The sequence below is a fragment of the Mya arenaria genome, chromosome 16, assembly GCF_026914265.1.
Source record: "Mya arenaria isolate MELC-2E11 chromosome 16, ASM2691426v1".
In the NCBI taxonomy this organism is placed as follows: Eukaryota; Metazoa; Mollusca; class Bivalvia; order Myida; family Myidae; genus Mya; species Mya arenaria.
The window spans coordinates 11,618,783-11,630,957 of record NC_069137.1 but is presented as its reverse complement, the minus strand read 5'-3'; the positions used below and the strand labels follow the sequence as shown (position 1 = coordinate 11,630,957).

Genomic DNA, 12,175 nt, shown 5'->3' with positions numbered 1-12,175 from the left:
TGCAAGTTGATGGTGATCACTCTTTGTTAAATGGTGATCAGTGTTAGTATAATTGTGATCACTGTTAGTAGAATGGAGATTATTGTTAGTAGAATGGTGATCACTGTTAGTTGAATGCTGATCACTGTTAGTATAATGGAGAGTATTGTTAGTAGAATGGTGATCAATGTTAGTTGAATGGTGACCATTGCTAATATAATAGTTATCATTGTGAATAAAATACTGATCACTGTTAGTTGAATGGTAATTATTGTCAGATGATTGGTTGTCATTGTAAGTACAACGGTGATCATTCCTAGTACAAAAGGGCCGATTGTTAGAAAAATGGTGATCATTGTAAGTACAATGTTTATTATTGTTATTACAATGTTGATTATTGTTAGTACAATGTTGATTATTGTTAGTACAATGTTGATTATTGTTAGTACAATGTTGATTATTGTTAGTACAATGTTAATCATTGTTAGTACAATGGTGATCATTGCTAGTACAATGTTGATGATGCTAGTACAATGGTGGTAATCGCTAGTACAATAGTGGTCATTGCTAGTACAATGGTGGTCATTGCTCGTACAATGATGGTTATTGCTATTATAATGGTGATCATTGCTAGTACAATGGTGATCATTGTTATTTCAATAGTGATTATTGTTATTTCAATAGTGATCATTTTTTTTCAATAGTGATCATTGTTAGTACACTTGTGATCATTGCCAGTACAATGAATATCATTCTTAGTACAATGGTGATCATTGTAAGTAAAATATTTATCATTGCTAGTACAATGTTGATTATTGTTAGTTGAATGGTGACCATTATTATTTCAATGGTGATCATTCTTAGTTCAGTGGTGATCATTATTTGTTTAATAATGATCATTTTTTATTCATTTCTGGTCATTCTTAGTTCAATGGTTACCATTGTTAGTTCAATGGTTATCATTTTGAGTTCAGCGGTGATCATTGTTATTTCAATAATGAGAATCGTCATTTCAATGCAAGTTCATTATTATTTCAATGGTGATCACTGTATGTTCAATGGTGATCTCTCTTAGTTAAATGGTGATCTTTGTTAGTTAAATGGTGATTATTGTAATTTCAATAGTGGTAAATGTTAGTTTAATTGTGGTCATTGTTAGTAAAACGATGCATATTGTTAGCTCAGACAAATGGTGACATTGTAAGTTGGATGGTGATCATGGTTAGCTCAATTGTTGTCATTGTTGGTTCAGTGTTGGTAATTGTCAGTTCAGAGATAAACATTGTTAGACCAGTGGTGGCCATTGTTAGTTTAGTGTTGGTCATTGTTAGTTCAGTGGTGGCCATTGTTAAATTAGTGGTGATCAATGCTTGTTCAATGGTGATCATTGCTATTTCAATAGTGAGTATTGTTAGTTCAATGCTCGTCATTCTTATTTCAGTGGTAATCATTGTTAGTTCAATCATGGCCATTATTCTTTCAATAGTGGTAATTATTAGCTCAGTGATAGTCATTGTTTGTTTAATGGTGATCATTGCTAGCCCAGTGTTAGATTAGTGGTGATCATTGTTAGTGAAGTGGGGATCATTGTTCAGTCGTGGTCATTTATTTAAGGATTACAAGTCGACATGATGCATTTTATTGGGGTATAGTATGCAATAAGGCAGTTCAAAATGGGTGGAGTCCGAAGGATATTCTATATATTACGGTTTACCCAATATGTTTACAAATATTACACTTAAATTCTAGTGAATTCGCTGTCAAGTATGCTGGATTAAACGTCTTATCTAGTCGAGCGAAAACGGCGTCAATGTCAAGAAGTATAAATTTCCATCTAAAAATGATTACATAATCTTTTTTTTAACGAGAAACATTCGATAAACTACACTATTTTCAATAAAAAAACTTTGCAGTCAGTTACAACTTAACTTAATGTTTCGATTGATTTTACAATATCACTTAAATAAGTCTTACGAAAAAAAAAAAAAACACTATTAGTATATCCATAAACTGTTCACATTGATACTATGTTGCTCATATCTCACCGACAAATCCCGGGAGTCACATGAATACAGTTTATACAGTGAAGTTAGTAATGTACTGTATAGTACATTACTAACTTTACATAAGAAACTATACACTGCTTTCTTATAATTTGGTTTGATAAACCCGACAATGTACGACTCCGCATACTTCATTAAACACATTTTTCTCTGATATAATTGTCTCTTTACTAGTCAAATTGTTTTATGATGATTTAGGTTTGTATTTTTATTTGCTGCAACCCAATTGTAAACATATTTACCTTTGAAGGATTCTAGTCCCGTTTTATCATTTTTTAAACTAGTCACCGCGTGATTAATTCACTCACATGGTCATTATTTTCTGTTTTGCAGACAAAAACTCTTATCTCCGGGAAGTGTTTTAGCATAAATAATTGTACACGTGTAATATCCTATATTTAAGTTTTTATCTTACGCACAGCACTGGACGCATATTTATATTCCGCAATAGACGTTTAAGGCCTAAAAGTTTTACCTTGTAGTGCGCAGAACCACTAACCACTTGGAACAATTTATGCGCCAAAACGTAGCATTTTCAATTTTTGTCTAATGTCACCATTTTTTTATAAGGATGGTAGTAATTTTCTGCAACTGACATGGGCCTTGACTAATTCCTTTTGCATTTACTTAATATTTTAACCTGATTGTCATTATTAGGTGGATCAGTTGCACAATCATTGTCAGAAAAAACAAAGGGTTTTCATTTTGTTAATTTATTCAATCCCTCAAAAGATACTTGAAATTAACATAATTTACCGTACGAAATGTAATTGACTTTCAACGTCACATTGTAATTGACCAGTCATGAATTAAGACATGTAAAGATGGTGGTCAAGGTCAAGATTATATATAGCTACTTCTTTTAAAATCGTAAATAATTAATGAATGCTGAACACTTGTGTTGGAACAAAATAATAAACAATTTATTTACTAAAGCAATGCATGATTCAACTCGTCTTGAATGACACTAATTAGTTCGTGTCTTGTATCAAACTGTTTGTTTATTTCAGCTGTCGTGAAATGCGCATTGTATCTCAATTTATTGAAGATCTTGTTTTGGTGGTACTTCCTTACCTTTCAAATAGAAATTATTGATGATGATGACTTGTCAACTACATTTTCGTCATTACACGTTTTCGAAGTTTTACACATAAAATTCCACGAATACCTCAAATAGTATCTTTAAAACTAAAAAAATCTAATTTATACTATGAGCGTGTTCTCAAAAAATATATATAACTATTTGTGGAATAGGAACCTTTTAGAGTTTGTTAGTCACACTAAAAAAATGAAGTTTTACGTCTTAGAATACGATTTAAAATATAAAAAAAAATTAGTAAATAGTATGTCTTCAAACATACAGTTTAACATATGAGCTGTGATGTTTTCCTTTGCAGTTATACCAAATTTATTTTTAAGCGAAAATTGTTTGTAAAAATAGTTGAATGTCCTGTGCTAAAAACGGTATGTTTTGAAAGTCATGCAGACATTAAACCCCAATGTTATATCATATATTGAATTCGCCTATACAAACATTTCTCAGTTCTTCTTTTAATGTTGGCGAAATATGCAAAGTTTTGAATAGGCTTTATTCATGGCCACAACTGTGCTTCGTAATAGCACAACGTGCTTAAAGTTGGTAAATGTTTTCTAAAAAGAGCCATTTGAACACAATCCTTTACCTACAAAACATTTCAATTTCTAAAGCATAATATTTCATATACCAATTTCTGTTATAAAGTGAGAACCTGAGCTAATAACTTCCAATTAAATTGTCCTGTCGTTTAATTCAATACACGTCTTCGGGCATTTGACTGGTATGAATAATGGAGCAGCTTCATGACAATTATGAAAAAGGTACGCTATATTAAGATGTAAAGATGGTATATTAAATGTATAAAATGGCCGTTACTGATTGAAAAACACATTTGGCATTCTGATTTGAAGTAACGTGATTTTATTAATAATTAAATCTGGAGCGGCCCCCAAGGATAGGTTACATAATGTCGAACGTAGATACCGATTGAACCGTGCGGGGCATGTCGTGCAAAAGGACTTAAGTTTTTTTTTTTTTGTGAACATGAATGTGCATATATTTATTTTCTTATCTGAAGTGTTTTCACCATCGAAGGCAAAAATGCTCTAATAATTAATTCATCGTCATCGTTGTTTTACTTGTTTTTCTTCAGAACTCACTCACTTTGAATACTGTGTTATGCATGTACCTAACCTGTACAGGCCAGTTAAATCGCTAGTTTCAGATTCCGTTATCGTAACAAAATTAATAATGTGCGTTGAGTTCATTAATGATACAAACATGGCGCCTTGCTGGAGTATTGTGGCGTTAATATGTCTTATTGCGTTTCTCTTTGCCAAAGGTAAGATCATTCATATACTTTGTCACCGACTAATTTTCTCTGTTATAAGATTTGTATAATTAAGCGTTCGACAATAAAAAGAATGAAAATGTTACTTTTAAATCGTTTGCCGTTTAATAAAGTATGATAGGAATGGCTTTAACTGGTGAAATAATTGTATATGATTAATATATAGATTTTAACTGAGAATTCACATATTGATTATTTTAATCCTAAACGTGGCCGAAAAGGCAATAATAGCGATAATACACCTCCGGTAGTCACTACATTCAATAAGTAATACTCACCACAAAACAACACGCTCGCCCAACATCTTGCCAACGAGACTGATTAATATAATTTTAAATAATTTGTTTTCCACTCGTTTAATAAATCAGTTTTAACGCAGACCAGCACTAGTTTCAATGAAATATTTAAAAAGCTAAAAGTTGCTGGTACCCATTTACCAATACGACATTAAATATGTATGATATCAAAATTTATTCAGTACCACGTTGTGTCGCTTTTGATGTCATGTTCTAAAGAGATTGCATTTGGTTACTTAGTAACTTTTATTCTGACTGTATATAGCTACCATAAATAATACATACTGTTTATACCCGTTAAACACTAGGACTGTCCATATTTTACATTTTTTGAAAGGCCCCGTTTGGAAGTGAACATGACTCCTTGTAAAAAGGTCGCTGCTGCGAATTATATCAAACTTGGTGAAGTTGTCCATATATTAAGTTCTGGCTGGTTTTCACATTGAAATGATTTGATTGGTTTATAGTCAGTATATTGTAAAAATGGACCAATCAATAAACTATTAAGTTTCTACTCGTCATTGCTAATGCGTAATCAAATAAAACATGTTAAAGCCTAATCTGTTTCTGTCAAATCGCCAATTAACTCATTGAAAATGATTATTTAACAGAGTGTCACTAAGATTTATCTGAAATATTTTCACATTATTTCCAACACGGGTTGTGGCTATGTCTGCTGCTTTGACGTTTTTTTTAGGTTTGGTAACACAAAAACCGATTCTGATTGCGACTGGGATGGCTGAGGATCAAACCATCACACTAACGTGTTATATTTACGGGGTTACGGCTCGCTCAGTTGGCTGGTACAGGTACGTCTTTTGTCATTTTATACCGCTATCACAGCGCAGAGGTGGATCCAGCAATTGATGATAGTAGGGATGCAATCTGCTACATGCGCCACTTCCTGTCTGTACATGAGTGCAAGCTTGCGCGTTATTAATTTGACTCTGGCATCGCCCTCTTGTTAATTTCAACGGATCATGATGTAATGCACAAGTACCACTACCATTTCTTACCTTAAACACAGGTTGTAAAATTGTACATTTCTTACCTTAAACACAGGTTGTAAATTTGTACATGTTACACTTCCTCTACCAACCGAAAACCTTAGATGCAATCTGGCGAATGGGCCGCATTAACCTCCGAACCGAATACCTAAGGCATAATCTGGCAATTGAGTCCCCTCTTCCCGTACTGAAAACCAAGGGTGCAACCTGCCACATGCTCTACTTTCTCTCGGAACCGGAAACCTAGAGCACAACTTGTTGCCTGTGTTCATTTCCCCATACTAAAAACCTAGGTCGCAACCTAGCACATTTATCCCTTCCCCACGTAACCGAAAACATAGGTCGCAACCTGGCAAATGCGTCCCTTTCCCTTGAAACCGAATACCTAGGTCACAATCTGGCATATGCGTCCCTTTCTCTCTGTGCGTAACCTGGCACATGCGTCCCTTCCGATCGGAGCTGAAAACCTAGGGCGTAATCTGGCACATGCCTCTCTTCTCTCGGAAATAACAACTGAGGGCGGAACATGGCACATGCTACCCATCCCCTCAACCCGCATTCATTGGGTTCAACTAAAACCTCTAACAAATCTAAAAAGGTTCTTACAATTGAAACTTTTATAAGATTTTGGATGACAATCATTTGAATGTTTTCGGAAATGTCTGTCGAACGTATGACTATGTTTTTGTGTTGAATATGAACTACCTAATAAACAATGTCTTGTGAGTTATTGATGATTTATTTTCAAATAGGAATGATATTCAATAAAAAAATTTTATGAAAAACATGGATTAAATTCATTTTCTGGCTAAAAAACTGCAATTATCTTTCTTACAATAACAGCAAATATCTCAAAGCAATTGTGGTTGTACTGACCTTTTTTTAAAATCATATCCGTAAAATTGTTAATGTTTTTTTTTATTGAAACTGTTAATCTCCTTTCGAAAAAATTGCAAACTCCATATTGCACCAATACATGTTGCAAGGTTTATATGTACTATGGATGCTAAACATTTAACCTCAAAACTGAAAATAAAGTAGATTTGGATATATTTTTTTTGCTTTGGTCCGTCAAACGACTTTTGCACTGTGGAAGGTACTTAACTATGATCTGCATAAGTATTGGTGTGCGTTTGAGATATTTAAAACACAACTAACGCCATCCCTGAAATCGTATTTGACGAATATTATGACAATTTAAAAATAATAGGCTTTTTTACTGCGATTCCGAACATAGTTGTAGTTTACTAGTTCAATAACGCCCATTGCCATTGTCAATACTGAGGTTCATTACATTGGATCCTATTAATTGAATGAATTGTTTAGTTTTTTAGCTTAATGATATGCGCCTCACATATTTCAACCACGACATTCCCCCGTCCCCACTTAATGCAAAAACACACTGTAGTTTGTCTTAATTTCTTCTATACCACGTTTCATTTCCTTTTCAGAAATATATAACATTTGCACGCCGAAACAAGTAATAACATGTTTGCACATTAAACCTTGGAGCAATGGTGTACATATTTGACCACATGCTAAGGCACCACGCTATTGCATGCTAAGGTACCATGCAATTACATGCTTAAGATACCATAGTTTTACATGCTAACGAAACAATGGTATTTAATGAAATACTAAAGAAACCATGGTATTTGATGCTAAAGAAACCATGGTTTTTGATGCTAAAGAAACCATGGTATTTCATGCTAAGGAAACCATGGTATTTCATGCTAACGAAACCATGAATGTTCATGCTTAATGAACCATGGTATATCATGCACAAGAAAACATGGTATTTCAGGCTTATAACCCATGGTACTACATGGATTTTAAACCATGGTTCTACATGCATAAGAAACCATGGTACTACATTCTTATGGGAAAATGCAGTATAAAGGGGTTGTGATTGAAAACCCACATACTAATTCAATTTAAATGAAAAATTAATTTTATCCGTAGAAACAAAGGTCGAAAGGTCATCTCCGTTGGTTATGTCAACAATATCTGTGAAACAAGTCCTCCTGAGCTGCCGTTTTAACGAAGTGTCTGTGTTTAAATATAACCGTGTATAGTTGTACGATGACAGGTATGTTAAATATACATTATAGATTTCGATAGCATATTTTATGTTCCTCGTATATTTAATGAATTTTAATCTACAAGGGGGGGCATAATATCAACAAACGTATCGTCCGATCGCTTTTTCGAATACATACTTTTGAGTAAATATCATTTTAAATGTATTTTTCGAAATGATATACGGACATTGAACTAAAATGAATCTTGCCATATTTGGTCGTACGCTGATATGATGGTCCCATTAAGCTTGTTTTTCCATAGTGGAGCCGTCAATGCATAACGGGGATGAATGGGAATGCTCGTTTGCAGATAATGGTTTATCTATCAAAAGCAACAGAATCAGGATAAAGGGATCAAACCTAAGCCATACTGAAACAGGTACGATCAAGTTTATGTGTCAATATTTTTACTCCCTGGTCATTCGGGACCTTATTTCTTTGGCTTATTTTCAAAGGGATACACGTTTACATTTTTGCACATAAACGGCCGTAGTTTTTTTTTAACGAAACGCTTAAAATTGGTCTCAAGTTATCTATGGCCAAGTGAGTTTAAGCCGACGCAATGTATAACGTTAATCTTATTAATGGATACCGCTTAAGTCGGTTAAATAGTTAAAGACTGTAGGGAAGAACTTACAACATATTTGGTTTACTCAGACACATAACAATCTATTTCGCGTAAAAATACTAAACTCATAAATACAATATATTTAAACGAAATAAATAAAATATCAATATATTGATACTGTTTGCATTGTTGTTTTTCAAGGCGAAACCGCGGAAAATATCCAATAATTTACATAATGGACGGAATAAGGATGCCATTGAGTTTGACTGCTGCTAATAGTCATGTAGTTACTGCTTATATTCCAGAGCGATACTCACTTGTCACTTTTTCACTTAACCTTGAAATGTGTTTTATATATATATATATATATATATATATATATATATATATATATTAATTTGATAATCAAACAACTTTTAGATCATTGCTTGCATCCATCAATCGCAGAACATATCCCTTTTTGGTCACCGTAAATTTCGGCGAATCGGACTTCTCTTTCATCTTTAAAAATAGCAAATTCGCCGTAGACAGGGCAACTTAGTCGCTCAAGTCGCCTGATAGGATGAGCCCTGTGCCCACCGCGTGATACATTATTGAACAATACAATACATAAGCGTTTATAAATGGATATCAAATGAAAAACACGATGCTTTAAGCGTTTAATTGGCATGAAGGAAAACAATAGCCCGGTCGGGCTAGATTCTGCGGGAAATCGGACTCCACGGGCTAAAGGACTACCGCCAATTTCGGACACTGAATTAATGATTGTTTTTATCATAAGCACAGTAGCTGATAGCCACTTAACTGTAACTGAAATAGAACAAAACCAATAATTCAATTTCTGTATTCTTAAATGTTATTCCCTTTTGTTAATTTCCTATTCGAAGGAGGTACTGTACTCCATGGCAGTCTGTGACTGCTCTTGTTATTACTATAAAACATGGAAAACTGTTTAAACCAAAGACCTCTTAAAAATGAAGATCATTAGTATTTAAAGCTACATAAAAACTAAGGTATTCAGATAGTAACCTGATAAGTTAATTCCGTAATGGCGTTGTGGAAGCTAATTTTGAATAAACTTGGATTACACTTTCGGTTTTGTAGCATTTTGTAATTGTTTTCTATCAATCTGTTGGTTGTAAATGTCAACAAGGTGAACAAAAACATAATTTAACATCACTAAAACATAAAGGGTCTTCAAGGATTTCTCAGTGAAACTAGTGTATTCAACAACGAACGCCACCCAATGTGGTGACAATATGTTTTTATTAGTGAATGAAGAAATTTTCTAATTGTATATTTTCCAAGCTAAAACATCGTACCTGCAAAAAGGTGCTAATCAAAAAGCCAGGCTTTTGCTGACAGTTCATCCTATTTTGGATTTCTTTCTTGAACTTGGGAAAGAGTATGCATATTTTGCGTAGCGAATGGGTCACTCATTCTGACCCGTGAGATGGGGAGAAAAGCGTCAGATGATGCTCAAATGACAAAATGTAACATTCTAGCAGGACCTCACAGTCTAACTGGCTTTTTATAATTTGACGTTAACATGTTTAATAACATTTAACAAAATTACGGTTAATGCATTTGTTGATTTGACAAATTAAATGCTCGTGTTTTTATTATCCACTTTGGGATATCTGGCTGGCATGTCCTGCATTTGCCCATGGTATGACCTTTTGGTAGATGTTTTGCTAAGTACTGTTTCTTTTCTAGACCTGTTTGCGTTGTGTCCCTTGCTTTCTTGTTTTCCAATACGTGACGTATTAAGTGAGTGGATATAAGATATAAATGCAACACGTATTACAATTATAATCTGTATACTAATACAAAACCAAGATATATTGGAGAGAAATATTTTCAGGCTATGAAAATGGTATATTCCATTTTTAAAAGTCTTGTATCAATGAATGTTGAAGATAACAAAGACATAATAATGTGATTGTATCTTCATTTATCTATCATAAAATTGTGTACCATAGTCCCGCTGAATGCTCCTACAATACTTATGTGAACAACTACAGAAACAAGCTCAGTAGCCGAAGTTTAAACATAAACCCGGTTAATGGACAAGTTCATTACGGCCTGTAAGCAACCTGTTGGAAGTTTTCGGCAAAAAGTCCCTAAACCGCATGACACTATCAGTACCGAATGCATTCCCAAAGGAGATTAATACCAGTGAGCATTAAACTCCACACCTAGTAAACGGTATGGTCTGAACACTGGTACAGAACCTGATTATATTGCAGAACTATATGCATATTTTGAAAATGGTATATTTCAATCGTTAGAGTCTTGTATTTATGATAACGTTAATAATGATGATAAAGTTGATAAATCAGAAAACGTTATTGATCTGTGTAGTGTGGTATTCGTTAATACAGTGAAATCAAGGATAGTAATTCCAAGGCATAAGGAATGGTTCGATTCAGAGTGCAAGCATGCAAAAAAAGAAACGCAGTTTAGTTCATGTCATAATATTGATAATCTTCATATTAATTTGCATACGAGTGTTACCGGTATATAACAATATGTGTAAACAAAAACACTTCCGATATGAGAGTTAGTAATTTTCAAATGTTGAAAAAATGTTAATACTGCAAAATTGTTTCGAAAGAAAATAATTTAAATAATCTGAATTTTTTTTTAGGTGCGGTGAATTGATATTACCATTTTAAGACTTTGTTTTCATCAGACATCGGTGTAAATGTTGCCGATATAAATGGAAATGAACTTAACCTGGATGACGTTATTTTTTTTAATAGTTCGATATTACGAGATACAGCATTAGGCCAATCGGGTTCTTTATCACTATAAAATATATTTCTTCTTTACACGAAAAATAGAATGAAAATATAATAATTTACAGATTTGTGAATTTTGCTACAACTTCTGCAATTGGAGATATTGCTATATAATTTATAATAATTGAAAATTATGAAAAGTATATAATGGCGTTATTATGTGATTGCATCATCATTTATCCGCCTGAACCCAGCCTGTTGGTACTATTCGGCCAATATTCTGTGGGCCGTATGCCCAGAGCTTCACAACTACTGCAAACGACTGTGAAAGGTGATAATCTTTCGAACACAAACAATCCATTCAAATGTTACTTACCATACATTCACTATTTTATGTGTTAGACAATGTGGTACAACACTTTTTTTCGGTTGTATTACACATATTTGATTCGTTATCGCATTATGCGTTATTTAATAAACCGGAAGAACTGGTATCGTCCTAATCCTAACATAACTTTCCAGTAGGGTCATTTAATATTTGAGTTTGGAATTTTGTCAAAAAGGAACAATGAATTTAATGGTTGTGAATATAATTGTCACAGGGTTTGAATGGGTATCAACTTCGTTACTGTTGTAATCTTTACCAGGTAATAAGGATCAATTCATTTAATTTTAGGGACTTGTACAACTAATTATGATTGCCTCAATAGTAACTTAGAATACTTAACACAACAAAACTGTCATGATGCTTGCATTTAAGAGAAATTATTTCGACATATACACATTTTCTATCAAAGGAAGGTTTACACACATTATTGAATTGGTTGTACTTTTGATCTTTTATTTCTTAATAACACTTTCACATGAGGAATATTGCCTGGCTTTGGCTCTCAGTATTATGGTACATTTACATGTTAGTCCCCATAAGACAACTTTTATTCCTCTCGTTCTTTGTCAGAATACTTGTCTACATGTTTTCTTGAGCATTTGTGACAATGCGTCACTTTATGTCAAAGACTAGGTCGCTAGGTCAAATCGTCTTTCCTCTTG

At 33.5% G+C, this 12,175-nt stretch overlaps 1 protein-coding gene across 1 annotated transcript in view; it reads left to right on the top strand.

Annotated features, from left to right (window-relative positions):
• Window positions 1-4,293: 4,293 nt before the first annotated feature.
• LOC128222524 (uncharacterized) overlaps window positions 4,294-12,175 on the top strand; it is a 31,389-nt gene continuing 23,507 nt past the window's right edge. The window contains exons 1-4 of the mRNA XM_052931571.1: window positions 4,294-4,420; window positions 5,423-5,534; window positions 7,695-7,821; window positions 8,076-8,192. Coding sequence (XP_052787531.1) covers window positions 7,815-7,821; window positions 8,076-8,192 — 124 coding nt within the window. The 5' untranslated portion in view covers window positions 4,294-4,420; window positions 5,423-5,534; window positions 7,695-7,814. The remainder of the gene's footprint in view (window positions 4,421-5,422; window positions 5,535-7,694; window positions 7,822-8,075; window positions 8,193-12,175) is intronic.